Raw genomic sequence first — 19,035 nt, 5'->3', positions numbered from 1 at the left:
GGAAAAGTCACCGGGTCTGCGCGAACTTCAATAGATGAGAACATAAAGATGTCCCAATCTGGACTGAGAGATGAGATTATTGGGAAGCAATTCACCTCTGTAATACCCATTACCACCTAACTGTCCATTCATGGGAGACCTCATCTTCTAATGACCGGGTGCAGGTCTGTAGATTGGAACCAATGACTTGGATAGGATATTATGCCCCCCAGAAAAACAGATACAACTCCAAATTCTTACAAGGATCTATGTTTTGGGGTGATTGGACTGCATTCCCTTAACCTCACACATGGGTCAGGAAGAGGTATGTGGGTACGATGAGTCTTAAAGGTCATGCATCGTCTTCCTAGAATTCTGGGTAATATGCAAATAAAGTCATATTACTTCTTGATAGTCGGCAACAATCTAGACGGAGCTGCTGAACAAAAGTTGTATGATACAACCCAAAGAGTTCATCCCTAACCTTGGACTTTAAGGCTAAGTGTGCAGTACTAGATTTGGGGCATACCCTGCCTGTATCCATAGGTCTCCATTCATAGAGATCAAAATAAGGTTCCCTCTCTGTTTATCCACAATATTTGTTACTTTAATACTGGTGGGAGATTGTCCTCCTGGCTAGAGATAAAGTGACTCAAGCTCTCCTTGGTAGGGATAAGCGGACCAGTTCAGCTTCTTAAAAGTTCTTTTGGGTTCGACTACACATCCCAAACCCAAACACTCACCCCCAAACACATGTGTTACCCTTTAAATGACGCTGGCAAAGCCGCATTTGTGGCTTCATCGGGGAGGGATGATCCTAGAGTAAATAGCGATGCACCCATGATTGCTGCCTGAACAGATTTCGGGTGTTACCAGAGTGGGGGAAGAGTGAGCCAAACACTGAAGCTGCATCTGGACTTTTGGCTGAAGCCTGGTTACAACATTTTTATACCAAAGGGTAGTCATGAGCGGACCCGAACCGGAATAAAACCTGAACCATAGGTACTACTCCTTGGTACAAAAATAATGTCCAGGAGTGTTGTGTGCAAGAGGGGGCAAAATGATCTCCACTGGGTTCAAAATGGCCAACTTTTTGGAATTGTTTGAAGTTACATTGTAGCAATATAACGAGAACCATAAAGAAAAGACCGGTAGCCAGTAAGATTGTAAACGTTTAATCTCCCATTTACATTATTGTACATTTTGGTTAGATATGAAAATAATTTAGCAAACAGAAAACCAGAGATTCACTGCTAGAAACATCAAGCTTTTCCTTATGTACAACTCTGCGGCAGGTCTTTCCTTTCAGACTTGGCAAACTTTGTACAGAACATTCAAAAAAAACTTCAAAAGTGACGTAACATAAATGGAGGGACAGGAGATGCGGCTACCTACAATGTAGTTGATCGTAGGGTAGATATTGGACCCTAGAAAAGACATGCTGGTATGAGCTGATGCTCGGTGTGGAAACTCTCTTTTACCCTATTGACCCTTTTTGTGGGCATTTTTAATGATGGCATTTTTGAAAAGAGTCATTAGTGGGGTCTGACTGCGCTCGGGGGTCATGAATCCTCCGTATCGTTTGTCTTTGGGTGGAGCTTCCCATCGGAAATGATGCATTTTGTATTTCTGATCTTTTTTTATTGGGTTTTCCATCAACTCGCCGTCTTCCATTTCCTCTTCAGAGTTGGTTTCGGGGTAGTCAAACTCCATGGACATCTCTCTCCTGTACTGTGTTGGGTAGATTTCTGACGACTCCTCTTCAGCTTCACTTGGGAAGACCTTAATGGGTCTCCTTTTCTTTCCAACAGGTTTGCCCCATCGGAAGTGTTCCATAGAATATGACCTCTTGTTGTCTTGCCTGTCCAAAGGATCTTCTCCCAAATTGACATCTTGCATGTTTTGGTTTTCACCAGTGGGGAACAAGTTAAATATGGGGTAGTTGGCCATATCTTCCCGCTTGAACCCTGCATTGTTGCTATCGCTATTGGTGCTGTTCCTTCTTCCAAACTTATTCCAGCGGAAGTGGCTCATGACGTACTTCCTGATGTTTTCAGAGAGGGGTTGCATGTGTCCGTTCCCGGGAAACACTGGTGACTCTGCAGACAGGTCCATCCTGCAGGCTTTAATACATTCCTGCCAAATACAAGGTCTTATTACCATGGTGGTAGGAAGAGTCATGGAAAAATTATGGAACATTAGCAAGGCATTCTTATCAGTCAGGTTCGGCATTTGGGTTCAGCCTCCTGACCTCGATATATTGCTAAATTGGGGCAAATTGGATTCCTGCAAATTGACACCCCTAGCAACTAGCCATGGCTATTATTGGCCAATCATAGCCATGGCTAGTTTATATGTGTCTCCCTGGCCAATCATAGTCATAGCTTGTTGCTAGGAGCATCAAGTTTGTGGATTGGCTGTTGGGATAGGCAACATGTCTGGGTCAGGTGGCCAAACACCGAACCTGAAAACAACCATTGCGTCTGCTCATCTCTAGTTCTTATATAAAGTGTGTGGTGTAGATTAACGCTCAAGGATGAAGGACTGTATGCAAATGAGCTTGAGGGGCTCCAGGCTCTATAGGCTCATTTGCATACAGTATTTCATCCTGGTGGTAGATGTTCTTTAAGTGATATGTCTCCAAGAAGTTGTCTCACCTGACCACACTGGGGTATTTTTCTGACCTATGTGGTGTATAGAGGACATGAAGGACCGTAGATGAGATATATGTCGATGATCTTATTGGACCAGAATCTAAGCATGGTTCTTACCAGTATCCCATCCTCGCTGCTGAGATCTGTACATTTACTGCTCTCCCAGCATTGACTCTGGACTCCGCTGACATGGAACATGAACAATCCAAGTGCTGTGAGGATACAGCTCCACCCTGGCCGCAACATTCTCAGGCAGGACGGCTAAAACGAGACGAGAGACGTTAGTGAGTTTTCATGTAGTTGGTCAATGTCTAAAACCAAAACAGGTCACAAAAAGAGACAAAACATTTAGTATTTTCTTCCAAAGTGTGATGGTAATCCCTGATAGCATCTTCATTGTACTTGAGCAGCTATGACAATTGTGTAAGTACATACCGGGTCAATTGGTAAAGAAATGGTCCACGGAGACATATAGGATGTGTAGGAATAAGAGAACCTATTCTCAATGATTGATTATCATGGTGATCGGGGAGTTTTAAGGTAAACTTAAAATTTAGAATAGGGTTTGACTTGGCCGATGACATTTCATTGGAAAGAGAACAAATGTGGGAGAGGCGTAGATATCGTAGCTGAGGTTCTATTATTCTGAAGATCCATGGCGTAGATGGGATGTGTGTGACAAATAGAGTAAGAACAAATCGGAAAAGGACGAGTCTTCAACTACTTAACAGCAGTGTAACTCAACGATTTGGTATGACCAAACCCAAACGGGTCCCGGATTCAGTGGGTCGGTCAAACTCTGACAAAAGGTTTGGTTTGGGACCACTCCACCTGTGATCGGTACAGGCCACTAGTGCGCTGACTAGTAATAATACCTATGATTTGTGCCAGCACTTATCGCAATGTCACCGGCAGGGGTGAGCCCAAAGTCCGGGTTTGGATTCGGGGTTCAGAACTCACAATGTTTCTGACACAAAACCCAACATTGCTTTTCAGATCTGCTCATCTCCACTCATGGTCCGCCTTTGTGGTCCACCTTTGTATAGGAATCTCTATACAGGCAGTCCCCGGGTTACATACAAGATAGGGTCCGAAGGTTTGTTCTTAAGTTGAATTTGTATGTAAGTCGAAACTGTATATTTTATAATTGCAGATCCAGACCAAAAAAAAAATTGGCTCCAGTGACAATTGGAGTTTAAACATTTTTTGCTGTAATGGGACCAAGGATTATCCATAAAGCTTCATTACAGACACCTTACAGCTGATCATTGCAGCCTGGGACTATAGTAACATCCAGAGAGGTCACCAGAGGTCAGAGGGGTCCGTCTGTAACTATGGGTTGTATGTAAGTCGGGTGTCCTTAAGTAGGGGACCGCCTGTATTCCCTATATTTTTAACTTAAGTTAAAGACGTATGAGACCACTATAGTGGCCATATGTAGAGTAACATCAACAAGCGTACATTTCACTGGGTTGAGAATTGAACAAGTAAGTGGAGAGGGTCAAGACGTGACAGATTGGCCTAAGACAGTGCTCTTATATGAGATAATAAAAATGTTGTCAAAATGAACTGCTTAAATAATAGTGATCAGATCTCTAGGATACAAGACAGGAAGTGTTTACTTTCCCTGCAGTGCCCCCACTGGACAAACAAGGCATTACATCATTAATCTAGAAATTAGCAGATTTTTTTGTCGAGGTATAAGCGTCCCTAATCCTTCATTCTAGATGAGGCTCCTGGACCTCCTATGCACTCAAAATTCTCTAATTAGATATTACAAGTGGGTTTGCTAAACCAGACATTCCCTTTAAGGATATTTTCATAGGGATTTTCTAACTGTTAGGTGAATTGAATTTGTTATGAAAATGATATGAGAATCATGTCATATTATGGAATTTTTTGTCCTCCATGAAATTTACTACAGAGATTCTTGGAATTGGAGGTTGAGTTTCTAAGGGTCCACATAAGAATGATGAGTCAACTGGCAGATCTGCAACAATTTCTATCCTGTATTGAAATAATTTGTAACTGTATGAAGTATTTTATGGATTCCTAAAGAAGTCTATGGCTAGTGGTTGGATTTTGTATGGGTTTTAGTGCAGAATACAAACTTTTGGGGACTTACACTTATCCAAAGACCAGTAGAGAATTTGATGAATATCATCCTATAGAAGATGTGCCATAACCTGGAGTTCTGTTATATGTTACATAGCGTGTGTTCCATGAATCCCCCCCCCCCTCATAGAATACATTCAGCTACTTACAGACTAGAGGACATGGGAATTGTATATTGTTGAAATTTTACAAAGAGTATAGAAGACACAAGGACTAATGTAACATAGATGGAGGTCATTCTGCTGCCAGTGATTGGTTTACTTCTATAGTCAATGAAGGTAAAAACATGTACTGGACTCAAGGAAAATGTACTGGACTCAACCCATTAGAAAAACTGGATTGTTAGCAAACTATGGAATGAGAAAGAGTCATGGAAAGGGTATGAGATGGAAACAAACATCAAACCCTTCTGTCCTTCTAGTAAAACCCTTGAGCCATAAACTTTAGAAAGTCGTTGGCCAAAAATTCCTTTGATCAACTCACTATTTCCGATTCCCCAAGATACAAGAACGGAATAAGTCTAAGCTCACATCTACTCTTCCACAGTAAGTGCACATTCATTTCAAGACTTTTAGTGAAGATGCGTCAAAGGGGTTGGCCACTTTTCAATAAATCTTCTCCATTGCACCTGTCTCTGCATGTATTTGTGCCTACACGGTGGCTCAGTGGTTAGCATTACAGCCTTGAAGCACTGTGGACCTGGCTTCAAGTCCCAAGGTCAACAACTGCAAAGGGTTTGTATGTTCTCTCCGTGTTTGCGTGGGTTTCCTCCGGGTCTTCCCTTCTTCAACAGAAGAAGGGACCCAATAACAGAATTATAATGATGTTTCTATAATCAACACCCATTGGTGCCCAAAAATATTGCTGCTATATTGTTGGATTTCAATTGGTTTTCTTTAGAGTGAACATAAGTTTTCTGGAATTTTCTGTAAAATCTGCATGAAAGGTTTCTAACAGGTTCTCTAGAGAACATCTGAGCCTATCCCTGATATTGTCAGACTTCTATCCATGGAATGACCCAGTTGGTAGTTGGAAGGACCTAATTCATACCAGTTGTAAAGTTCACCATTTTTATCTATTGTGGCCACCTTACTATGTAGCCCATTATTACTTTGCTGTTGGGCCCCTGCTTTAGGATTTTTGTTAAGGATGAGTAGAATCAAAAGTCAATGAAAATTTGGGGCAAAACGATGGAGATAGGATAAAACGTTTTTCTTTCAGTTATAACTTTTGTAACTTTTTACATAGTGTTTGTACATATATAGTATATAGTTGTATATTGTATATAGATGTACAGGCAGTCCCCGGGTTACGTACAAGATAGGGTCTGTAGGTTTGTTCTTAAGTTGAATTTGTATGTAAGTCGGAACTGTATATTTTATCATTGTAATCCCAGCCAGAATTTTTTTGGTCTCTGTGACAATTGGATTTTAAAAATGTTGGGTTGTCATAAGAACCAGGATTAACACTAAATCTTCATTACAGACACCTGTGATAACTGTTACAGCTGATTATTGTAGCCTAAGGCTAAAGTACAGTAAATTACTAATATCCAGTGGTCCGTTTGTAACTAGGGGTCGTCTGTAAGTCGGGTGTTCTCAAGTAAGGAACTGCCTGTATATTGTAATTTGTTTCAATACGTTATAAATCTTCATACGTCACCGTGCGCTCATATTCCATTCATGATAAGATCTTATTAGAATCTGAATGGTTTAGCAGAGGTTAAAATGGTATCGCCCACCCGGATGGCATTGACAAGTACAAGTTACTGAGTGGTGAATACTATTACATCAAGAATACAGAGGAATAATATTAGTTTCTGCCTCTTTTTCCATGTGACCTCAGATTAATCACTAATGGACACAATGTAAACGGCTATTGTATCACGGAAGAAAGCGCCGAGACATCGATAGATAATGGACCATTAGTGGCTGTCACCTCCCACACACATTGTCACCAGGAAGACAATACATGGAAAGAACCTCCAATCCGGAGCTATTGTCACAGATTTCCAATAAAAATTATCATATTAAGAAAAAAATCATTTTAATAAGCAGTCATTGTAATTTACAGACGGTCCCCTACTTAAGAACACCCGACTTACAGACGACCCCTAGTTACAAACGGACCTCTGGTAATTGGTAACTTCCTGTACTTTATCCCTAGGCTACAATAATCAGCTGTAACAGTTATCACAGGCGTCTGTAATGAAGCTTTATTGTTACTCCTGGTTCTTATGACAACCCAACATTTTTAAAATCCAATTGTCACAGAGACCAAAAAAGTTCTGGCTGGGATTACAATGTAACTAAGATTTATTGTTAATCCTGATTCTTATGACAACCCAACATTTTTAAAATCCACTTGTCACAAAGACCAAAAAAATTCTGGCTGGGGGTTACAATGATAAAGTATACGGTTCCCACTTACATACAAATTCAACTTAAGAACAAACCTACAGACCCTATCTTGTATGTAACCCGGGGACTGCCCGTGTTATATATTATTACTAATTATATTAATCAAATCCGTCTATATTAAATTGCATTAATAAATTAATTCAAATATATTAATAAAGAAATTATGTATACGGTATATATATTATGTATAGGCTCTTTATATTCAAAAAAAATTATAATTTTAAGAATTGATGCAAAAATGTTGCCCTATTTTAGTTTTCATTTTTCAGAAAGTATCAAATATTCCAAGCAGAACACGATTCTACATGAATTTATTTATACAATTACACTCAGTTATCATTGTATCAGTTTCTTAGAATTCTTTACATTTGTTATATACCTTTGCATCAAAGAAAATGCAACTTTTTTTATTTTCAATCTAAAATTATTATTAACTATTAGTTTCTTAGTTTTTGGCCTTTCTTTTCTCTGATAGATTATGTGTATTATTATGTCCTTTATGTTTGAAAGAAATCTCCATTTTTACAGAAAATATCGGAGACGATATGAATATGTAAAATAATCCTGCAATGCAAAATCTCATTGGTATTAACTTGTAACTTTTCTATCTAGGACGGATTGATAACTTCTCATGAATTGGGAAACTTTCCATGTGAATCATGTGACAAAACTTCATTACTAGCAGTAAAATACAAAAAGATCAAGGGGCGGAGCATGTGGATGCTCCGCCCCTTGATCTTTTTGTATTTTATAATATTAACAGATTTCATCAAAACTTATACAGGTGGAAACAAGTGAAACAAATAAGTAAAAAAATAAAATATAATAAAAGTTCAGCCACGTATTCACCTCCACTGTCTCCATATAACTTACTGTGTAACTCTTAACTATGAAAAGATTTACTCAAAATGATGATAAATATAATTTGACCCCTAAATATAAAATCAAATCTTTCCCCTATATTACAAATCAAATAACACCATAAAATTTCTCTAAAGTTTGACAAACTAAAATAATAGTACAGGCAGTCCCCGGGTTACATACAAGATAGGGACTGTAGGTTTGTTCTTAAGTTGAATTTGTATGTAAGTCGAAACTGTATATTTTATCATTGTAGTTCCCGACAATTTTATTTTTTTTGCCCCAGTGACAATTGGAGTTTAAAATTTTTTTGCTGTAATAGGACCAAGAATTATCAATAAAGCTTCATTGCAGACAATTTTAAGCTGATTATTGCAATCTGGGACTATTTTAAAGCATCCAGAGAGCTTCACCAGAGGTCACAGTGGGCAGAGGGGTCTGTCTGTAACTATGGGTTGTCTGTAAGTCGGGTGTCCTTAAGTAGGGGACCGCCTGTAATTTAAAAAAAATATTAAATGTAATAAAGTATCAACAACAACCACAATATAAAATTAGGACCTTGTGTGAAAAAAAAACTATACAAACTTAAAAGAAAATGAACATAAAACAAATATCTAAATGATGGCTTCTAGAATAATGAAAATGAGTAATAATATTATTTAGAAATAAATATGTCAAATAATAACTAATAATAATAATATTCAGAAATTGTGATATCATCATTATTATTATTATTATTATTAGTATTATTATTATTTATTATTATACTTTATAAAATAAACCATTTATACATTTGCCATAATAATGAATAATAATATTTCATAAAATGTTAGTTTAAATAAATTAGAGTAATATTATTTTTAATAATATTATTATCATATATATATTATTAGAATTAGTATTAATATCATTCATTATTTTTTTTTTAAATGTACACATAATATCCTATGATCAGAATAACATTCATGCAATAATAATAATAATAATAATAAGAATAATAATAATATGCTTTCTGCTTTATTATTATTTACTTTATTTATTATTTACTTTATTATTATTATTTATTATTTTTTATTATTATTCTTTATAAAATAAACCATTTATACATTTGCAATAATAATGAATAATAATATTTCAGAAAACGTTATTTTAAATAAATTAGAGTAATAATAAATCATATCAACTAAATATAAAGAGATACATTGCTGTAAATGCATTGCTGAGCCTGTGGTGAGGAGCAGGCAGTGGCGTCAGCGTCCAGGGTCCTTCTCTTACCTGTTGCTGTTGTCAGTGATGTTGTACGACCTCGGTGCACTTCTTGCTTGTTGTGGCTGAGCTTCCACCAGACGAGGTCTTTTATACCTCTAAGTATAGAATAAGGAGGGGGATTCATGCACAAATGACGTTTCCTCGCAGTCTTAGAGGGAATCAGTCAAGGTATAAAGTTCCATGGAATGGACATAAAAATAATCAGCATCTCCTATGTATCTGATACCCCCCCGCAGAGCAGGGATTAGCCTCTCGCCTTTATTCCGGCACAGGGTCCCCAATCACATTGGGTAGAAGTGACATTACTCGGGTTCTGGAGAATTACAGGTATTAACGCCTTTTATGTAGGAATTAGGTGTCAATAGGCGGAGGACATCTGACCACCGTAATAATCTGCGTCCAATCAGGTGGAACCAATCTCTTGTCACTTTTTTAATCTGGGTACGGATTTTGTAGTTTATGTATCGCTCGCGGGGCAGGTGTGGCCCTGGATTATCACATGTTTATTTCTGTCTTTTACGTCAATGGACCGTAAATGAAAAGTTGTCAAGATGGAATAAATAATCTGTGATTAAATGATTTTTTTTTTCTTTAGATATTTTATTATAAGAGTTGGAGCCAAATCCTCTGTATAGGAATAGAGTTACGTAATAACATTCTGCCCAACTGTGGCTAACACTAGGGGGAGCTTGAGAGGTTGTGCTATACTTGTCAGAATTGGAGATAGTGCATCCTTTGGACCACCGCGGACGATGACACAAGCCGACACATGGTACCGGAATCTAAGTGGCACCCAGCTTTCACCAGAGCCCGCCGTAAAGCAGGATGGCCTCGCTGCGGCGTGGTACCACCAGGTCGTTCCACAGGCCTGACTTGTCCGTGCTGGCAGCCAAGGTCGAGGTACAGAATCAGCAGGCAATCTCGTTGTTGGGGACAGGCAGATGGTCAAGGCAGACAGCAGTGGTTCAAGGTCAGGGACGAAGCTAGAGGTCAGGGCTGACAGCGGAGGGGCGAAGTGCTGACCTCTTGCATATCAGCTAATAGGCTACAGAGGCTACAGGGGGCACATAATAACCTCTGTGAGCACCTTTTCCCCGGTAGCCCTGCAGAGATGCCTCTTTGCACGCCCTTGACAATTGTAAAGCATCAAGGGAACTCTGCGCATGCACTGTAGCTCCTGGTCCCTTACCAGCTTCAGTGGGGCTGTACTCCTTCGGAGCCAACAAAGCCATGCTGAAGCCAGTGGCACAACCGAAGCCACTGCACATACATAGGCCTGTGCCATCGGGTTCACAATCGGCACAGATGCACAAGGAGGTTTCTCTGCAGGACTACTTGGGGCATGGAATAACCTTAGCCCACAGAGCTCAGAGCTCACCTATTGATTAGGTAGGTTAGCAAAGCTAAGAGTGTCATTGTGTGTAACATCCATCTCATGGATCTCGACATCTCTGATCTGTCTCATCTCTTTTTCTATTTGTCAGATAATAGTTCAATGTTCAGAAGCTAAATGAAAGTGTAGATAAACCTGTAACCTAATAATCTAAGCACATTGTCAGCACACAGCATCTCAAAGCACAGAGGAATCATGAAGTGTCTGGTTAGAGAGTCCCCGCTCACACTCTAGAATCTTACACCGACCATCACAGAGTGATAGGAGCTACAACAGCAATAAAACTGAGTAACATTGTAAAGTAAGGGGTAAAAATGATACAGTGTCAACATCACTAGGGACTTGACATTTGAGAACTTACTTTTATGGGCACAACCCTTTATCTCATTAACCAATATCCATAATGAATGCTTTGGTCACTCCTCATGGAATTTTTCCATATGAATCACCCAACAAAAATGAATCATCTTCAACCCTAAATCCGAGGAACAACCACGTGGAGGAACTAGTCAAGACACCGAGACACAAAGCACAACAACCAGCTTGGAGGAGGAAAGGCTCTGACCATCAAGCCTTTTAACACAAGAGGGTCCTCGAGGTTTCTTTATCTGCCTTTTAGCTTTTGAGAAATTGATTTTCACTTATGGCTGCAGAGCCATCACTCGGAGGTAAGTGCTTGTACCAGACACTGGACTGAGTCACCAGAGTTGTGACAAGTCTACTTCTGTTTGTTCCATGTTAGTATCCGATGCCCCTAATTACAGGATTTTCTTATTAAGAAGTCTGTGTATTTATAGGGAATGTGATGGCAAGGAAAGACTCGTCCAAGATCTGACAATGGTCAAAAATGTAAAGATGTCTTCCAATAAGCTAATGAACGTTGCTTCTCGACGTACACAACAGCAGATACATACAATGATACCTTCATATAGTAAAATACTCATGAAATTTTCTAATATTTTGATCATTCCAATGAATTTCTGTGCCATCGAGGCTAACATCATCCTGACTTAGCCATAAAGGAAGTTTTGGAGCAGCAGTTACTTAAGGGAGTAGACCTGGCACACAGGCTCCAGAAGACCCAAAGAGGCCACAAGTGAAGAAGAAATCCCATAGCTTTGGTGTGCACCATCCAGGCACCTTCATAAAAATATCTTATGTCTGCTAGGACCATGTTCAGACAATGCAGTGGAGACTTCATACCATGTCATCCCTTTCCGGCCATTAAAGTTATCACTGGGCTCTTGCATCACTACATGGGCTGAAGGCCAGTGTCCAGTGTCATCACATGTTATATCACTATCTATTCCATTACTTGCTATGATTTGTGGGTGGTTGTCCTATGTGACCCTGAAAATAAAGGGACCAAAGAATCATTAAAGGGATGTATTGGTGAACCAGCGCCGTAACCACTTCATTGTAGGTCACTGAAGGTCGATCTGAGCACAGAAGTCCGGAGACGCTGCGGAAACAATGTATATAAGTTATTAGATAAGAGAATGACATGTCATTAAAGACAATATTATCCTACAAGTGGCTGAGAGAACTGGATGAAGGACACGTCTGACGTGGAGATGCTGAAGAATAAAGCATTGTAGCTACTGTAGAGATAGAGAATGATGCAAAATGGGAGGGAACGGAAAGCTTGAGGTTGATGATTGGCTACAGGCTTGTCCCTACTCTGTTTCAACTTTTTTTTAAATCAAAGATGTAGTTGGAGAACTTCATGGTTGGCCATGACTTCATCGATAGTTGGCCAAGTTCCACTACTGGACCTTCAGTAATCAGGTGATATTTGGTTTTGAGTCCTTGGATATTAATAATAAAGTAAATTGGTCTAATATTTTGTAGGACCCATGTACTGCTCTTTTGGTTTAATAATCAGCTGCCTGCAGTTTCTTATTAAAGGGGTTGACCAAAGGCGCCATGTCTGAGCCAAAATAGGAGAGCCCACCATCTCAGCTCTTATTTATATTGTCCTTAGAACCCTTGATCCGGACCTTGGCCCGGAAAGTTAAACTAGAGATTCGGGTAACTCCCGAGTCTGCTCCCGAGTTGACCCTGGAAAATGTGATGCTATTATTGAATCTTTTGGAAGGGTGCGCTACTATAAGGCTAAGTCCACATGACGGTGTGCTTCACATGGGCAGAAAACAGGGGGAAGTTTTCGCCCCGTTGGAGATGGGAAGGATGAGTACTGCTCAACCTTCCTATCTCCAAAGGAGCTTGGTGGAGCCGCATGTCGGGTCAGGAATAGGACCTGTCTATCCTTTGCCGCATGGCTCGGTCATGCTGTGGTGAGAGATGTTGGGTTCACCACGCTGTGACCGTGCATAATGTAAGTCAATGACCCCTGTGAGTTGGTCGTAGTTTGTGCAGCCAACTCACAGCCAAATTAAATGGTCCTGTGCTCATAGCCTGAGCCGAACACATAGAAAACCCAAAACTTCCCTCTGTATGCTAAGAGCAGTTCCTGTCCTTCCTTCACAGTGAATATCCATTTGATTGACAAACCTAACTATTTGGGTTACTACATCTATCAAAACCCCAGATCGCTGGAATTGTCCCCCTTTTATCCAAACTCAAGAGAGAGATATTATAGATCCAATAGACAGAACTCTCCTGGTTTGGTAGAACAACAGCTTTAAAGATGCTTTTACCTCCAAGGTTCTTATATCTGATTTGCACCATACCAATTCTTCTACCAAATAGCGGGAGATCCCCCAATAAGTGCACGGTTGATTTCTCACATTTCGGAAACACGGCTGAATATTACAACTACCCTCTTAACCGAAGCTTTATCCTCCTGCTGAATATTTGCTCCTTTTAGTTCTCTATCCTTATCCCTCCTCAAATTAGGAGACCTTCCAGTAGATCTCACCCTTGGTGCACTAAGACGTTGGAGGGAGGAAGGAGGATCCTCTGCAGCTCAGCTTTGCCTGGATCGCGCCAGGCTCTACTCTGACCTTTTCCGATCTCCTCCTTTTGACCAACTCTGACCTACAACAAATATGGCGGCCATGGGCTTCCCATTTCTCTTATGATGCGTTTGTTGGCTCTACTCATCTATTCACATGAGTCCCAACCTGAACCCTTACAATGCTGCAGCGATAAGGCAGGAACCTGGAGTTGAGTATAAGATTTTTTTTTTTTTTCACTTGCCACAAGCTTTATTGAAATTTAAGAGGAGCTCTATATACTATGAATGTATAGGGTGTCTGCCTATAAACAATATGGGCTGTATGAGGGCGAGTGTGGCTGTATTAACTATATACAGTATGAGGGTTGTAATGGTTGCATTTACTATCTATTAGGAGGGTCAGGCAGTATATATTATCTATGGGGACCTGGCTTTATGGGGGTGACTGTGGTATTTTAGAGGCGCAGTGTGGAGATTAGCTGCATGAAGCTGAAGACATCTGCCAGTGAGTTCAGAAGTGATAAGTCACGGCCGGGAGAAGTTGTAAAGAAGTTCTCTACCTGATGGAGCGGATCGTATCTTGTAAGGTACTACCGGTAGATGCCACAATGTCTGTCACTGACTGATACTAGTGTGTGCACAGCGTCAGCCTGTGTAGTGTCAGTGAGGTGATGACGGTGTGAGGATGTTATCAATTGTTATCAATGTTGTCACCATTTTCTGGTCAAGTTGTAGATGATTTTTAAAGATTTGTCTGCCATTTCAGCCAGGCACATATAGCATTGGATCAGTGGTAGGCTGCTTGGGGGAGTAAGGGGGCAAAATGTAAAATTTCATCTAAAATGCTTGAATCGGCCTTGTGCACGCCCCTTCCATCATAACCACTCCCATAGCAGTGGTTGGAGGTGTGACAAGGACAACAGTATTGTCTAAACACCCTCCCCCCTTCCTCTGTGTCCTCCTGCTAAAAATGGGGTGACCCAGATGAGATCCCCAGACCTCTGAGACAGTGGGGCACATTTAGTAAGGGTCTGAACACCGCATTTCACATTTTTTACCGGTTTGCCCTGAATTGCCCTAGGTTTTTGGTGCACGTGATCCGATTGTGGCGAAATCTTTCACCCCTGAGGAAGTCTCCACTTGGGAGACGGAACGCGTGGGGAGTCCTCCACGTCCTCCACTACTGCTGAGCCGCCCTGTTGACTTATTGTACTGATGCCTGCCTGGTGACCACTGACTCGTAATGTATACTTACCCATTTATCCTATAGCCGCACTATGATTGTTATGGCAGATTTATCTTCATCTGTTCAGGGCCATTAGACAGCTTGGGCCTTATTCATCCTTCTATTGTAATTGTATCATACTAGGGGCCAGGTTCCACTGTATGGAGGAGGTGTTTGTTTGGTGAACCTTACCTGGTTGTGCCAAACATTTTGACTCATGTATGTTTTTTAATTGTTTTCTTCATGCCTTGATGGAGTTTTTCTATTGTTGAAATAAAGATTTATCACTTTTTTACATAATTTTGTCTATTGGCACACCTCTTTTTCTCTTTGAATAATTTATAGCTTGCTTTGTGTGCTGACATTTACCTTGTTTTGGTGGTTGTGCATGGTCCACTCTGTGTATAGTATTACGATTGTGGCGCATCGGCGCCAGCTTGCGTCCACACAAATCGGGGGGCGTGGACGTTGGACAACCCGACTGATTCGGACAAACCACGGAATTTAACCCCTTCACGCTCCGTGGCGGATATATCCGCCACGGAGCGCAGTGACTTAGCGCTCAGTGGCGGATATATCCGCCACGGCGCTTATGCCGGCTCGGCTCTGGATCAGAGCCGAACCGGCATCGGGAGACACGGGGTGCCGGCTGTAACTAATAGCCGGCACCCCAGTGTAACACCCGCGATCGGAGTTGTCTCCGATCGCGGGTGCTTAACCCGTTAAATGCCGCGGTCAGCGCGACCGCGGCATCTAACATGCATCGTGGGGATCTTTCCCCCACGATCGGCCCCCCCGAACCGTTTTCGGGGGGCGCCGATCGTTGCTATAGTAACTCTGGGGTCCGATCTGGACCCCAGAGTTACCTGCAAGAACTGCCAGTAAGATGGCGTCTGTGACGTCATCTTACTGGCACAGTGCCAGCCTATGCAAGTGTATAGGCTGACACTGCTAATATCCTGCAATACATGAGTATTGCAGAATATTATCATGAAGAAGCAATCAGATGATTGCTTCTTCATGTCCCATGGTATAAAAGTGAAAAAGTTAAAAAAAAAAAGTTATTCAATAAAAAAATAAAGTCATAAATCACTAAAAATGCCCCAAACTCCCAAAACATATAAAGAGACATATAACTCAAAAAAAAGTCTAAATCATAACACAAACCCCACATATATAGTATCACCGCGTCCGTAACAACCCGTAGAATAAAAGTAAATCATTATTGAACCCGCACGATAAACGCCGTAAAAAAAAACTGCTATAAACCTTCCAAAAATTATGATTTTTACCTTTTCAATCCCACAAAAAATGCTATAAAATGCGATCAAAAAACCATATGTACTCAGACATGATACTGGTGCAAAGTACAACATGTCCCGCAAAAAGCAAGCCATCAACCAGCTCCGTAGCCAAAAATGTAACAATGTTATGCCACTTGGAAGACGGCAATACATAAATGATAGATTTTTCCCCACATTAGGGTTTTGTTTGACAAATTTAGTAAAACGTAAGAAAATATATTCATGTCTGGTATCCCCGTAATCGTATCGACCCATAGAATAAAGATAACATGATTATTAGTCTATACGGTGAACACCAAAAAAAAAAAAAGTAAAAAATCCAGTACAGAATTGATGCTTTTCTACTCCTGCCCTCAAAAAAAGTTCCTAAATTTTCAACAATAGGTGATACCAACCCCAAAATGGTAACAATGGAAAAAGCATCTCGTCCCGCAAAAAAAATGCCGTCACATGGCCCCAATAACGAAAAAGCGAAAATTTTATAGCCTTCAAAAGGGGCCAATGAGGAAACTAAAATCCTGGCAGCTGCAGCGCCCTCCTTCCCTTCTGCACCTCGCTGTGCCCCCATAACACAAGTCACAGCCACATGTGGGGGGTCTTTGTACTCAGGAGAAATTGCAGAACAAATTGTATGGTGGGTTTTCTCTTTTTATATTTTGGAAATGTGTAAATTTTAGTGCTAAATGAACGTATAAGGGAACAATATGACCATTCTAAATTTCACCTCCATTTTGATTCAATTACTATGAAGATCTCAAGGGGTTAACAATCTTCGTAAAAGCTGTTTCTGATAGTTTGAGGGGTGCAGATTTGAAATTGGGTTGATTATATAGGGGGTTTTGATGCTAAATATGTAAAATTTCATTCAAAACTGTATTTATCCCCAAAATAGTCAATTCTGAAAATCCGGAAAAGCGATATTCTATTTGCAAGCCGCGTGACATCAAAATAAATTATCCAAACATTTCAAAAATTATGAAAATGTAAAGTAGACAAATGGGAAATGTTATTCAGCAACTTATTTAGGTGGTAAATCTATCTGCCTGAAAACGCAATGACTTAGAATTTCGAAAATGGCAAATTTTTCAAAAAATTTATCATATTTTCTTTTTTTTTGTAAATAAACGCAAAACTTATCAGCCAAAATTTACCACTAAAATGGAGTACAACATGTGGGGAAAAAACAATCTCAGAATCGCTTTGATAAGTAACAGTGTTCAAAAGTTATAACCATATAAAGAGACGCAGGTCAGAATCCAAAAAATCGGACTGAGCCTTAAGCTACAAAATGGCTGCGTCCTTAAGGGGTTAAAAGCAAAATTGTGTCGCAAGCCATGCACTCACATACACCAGGAAGAAGCAGGTGTACTACGGCGGACCTCAGCGGGGGAAGCGACGGATGCAGGAAATTGGGCGCACGTGAATCGCGGAAGATTCGAATCCTCGTCGGACAACGCACAGCAGGGATCGTGACGGGATGGGTAAGTAAATGTGCCCCAGTATGTCTCACTAGTCAGACCACACATAGACTATTGGCAGAACTACAGCATGTCCAGAGGAGGGCGACCTAGGGGATGGGTAAATTAAAGTACGAAGACGGGTTATCAGACTTGGGGTTACTCAATTTTGAAAAAAAGATGGGCAACCACATAAGGATTTGTGTCACGGGTGCTCCTGCGATTCCTGTCTCGGATCTCGGGCGCACCAGTGCCCCTCAGCGTCCCTCCGGAGCTCCGCTCATCTCACCTCCCCTGGCTCCAGCGATGTCCTCTCCTGCTCCTGCTGCTCGGCGCGCGCCACCTCGCTCAGATTTTAAGGCCCAGCGCGCCGGTAATTGGCGCTGGCCTGCTATAAGTTTCTGCCTCTTCCTGTGACCTTTGCCAGATCTTCAAGTCTTCCCCATGAAGAGAAAGCTCTTCTGTGTTTCCTGTGTTTCCTGCGATTCCTCCGTTCCTGTGTTCCAGTCCGTTCCTGTGTGCCAGCTCCTGCGATTCCTGACGTGAGTCCTCCTGTGCTATTCTCCTGCCATTACTCCGGGTACAGACTGTCTCCTGTGTTACTGCCTTGGCAGCCACCGCGGGCTAGTCGCACCTGTGGAACGACCTGGTGGTATCCCGCCGCAGCAAGACCAACCCGCTTTGCGGCGGGCTCTGGTGAAAACCCAGTGCCACTTAGACACCAGTCCCAGGTCGGCTAGTACCATCTCCCGCGGTGGTCCAGAGGGTCCACAGACTCCCAGCCCTGACAATTTGGGTATATTAGATATAAATACTGCAGACATAATAACCCTGCCTAAGTGTCTGACACATTGTTTCAGGCTTGTCTTTCAGCAGAAGACAAGCCTGAATATTTTTCCAACACAAAGCCATTTTCGGAGAGAACTGATAGGGGAGATGTATCCAGTAGTAGAGACACCCAGGGGACAACATTCTGTACAAGGTTTGTTACGCCTCATGTATGGTCAGATTTATTTTTTTTCTGTGATGTGTCGCTTTACGACTTCTCTTAATGTTTGTTGAAGGAAATAAATGTCCCTCGGGCTCTCAGTTCTTTGATTACGATTACGGAGTGAATCTCAGTTGGAAGATATTTTTGTCTCCTGTCTTGATTTTTCACCTATTTTTCACATGTTCCAGAGTCTTCCAGACCCCATAATTAAACGTACACACGGAAAGGGCAAAGCTGTCAGCGTCTACAACAGTGGAAAAAATATTTGTCTCCAGTATTCAGGATGCTTGTCGCCTCGAAAAGTCTCCGTTTCATATGATTAATAGAATATCGGGAGAAGTGCATCTTGGGATGGAGATCACATCTTATCGGAGCCTTGAGGAGTCCCTCCCCTTGGAGGAGAATCACAAATCGGCTTGTGTCAAATTGAATTCATGCAGAATTTTC

At 41.1% G+C, this 19,035-nt stretch overlaps 1 protein-coding gene across 1 annotated transcript; it reads right to left on the bottom strand.

Moving 5' to 3' along the window:
- Positions 1 to 1,133: 1,133 nt before the first annotated feature.
- Positions 1,134 to 9,387, bottom strand: POMC (proopiomelanocortin). Its single transcript, XM_072139690.1, has 3 exons — positions 9,305 to 9,387; positions 2,751 to 2,894; positions 1,134 to 2,115 (listed from the first exon to the last, which is right to left on the bottom strand). Exons 2-3 carry the CDS (start codon positions 2,877 to 2,879, stop codon positions 1,462 to 1,464), a joined length of 783 nt encoding a protein of 260 aa, XP_071995791.1. The 5' UTR covers positions 2,880 to 2,894; positions 9,305 to 9,387; the 3' UTR covers positions 1,134 to 1,461.
- Positions 9,388 to 19,035: the final 9,648 nt, after the last annotated feature.

This window comes from Engystomops pustulosus, chromosome 3, assembly GCF_040894005.1.
Source record: "Engystomops pustulosus chromosome 3, aEngPut4.maternal, whole genome shotgun sequence".
NCBI classification, from domain to species: Eukaryota; Metazoa; Chordata; class Amphibia; order Anura; family Leptodactylidae; genus Engystomops; species Engystomops pustulosus.
The sequence above is the reverse complement of the archived record's forward strand: the minus strand, read 5'-3'. Positions and strand labels throughout refer to the sequence as shown.

Coding starts and splice junctions, on each gene's coding strand:
- POMC (XM_072139690.1), bottom strand. CDS start 2,879: ATGTTGCGGCCAGGGTGGAGCTGTATCCTCACAGCACTTGGATTGTTC. Junction 2,116..2,750: donor GCAGCGAGGATGGGATACTG/GTAAGAACCATG, acceptor TGTATTTGGCAG/GAATGTATTAAAGCCTGCAG.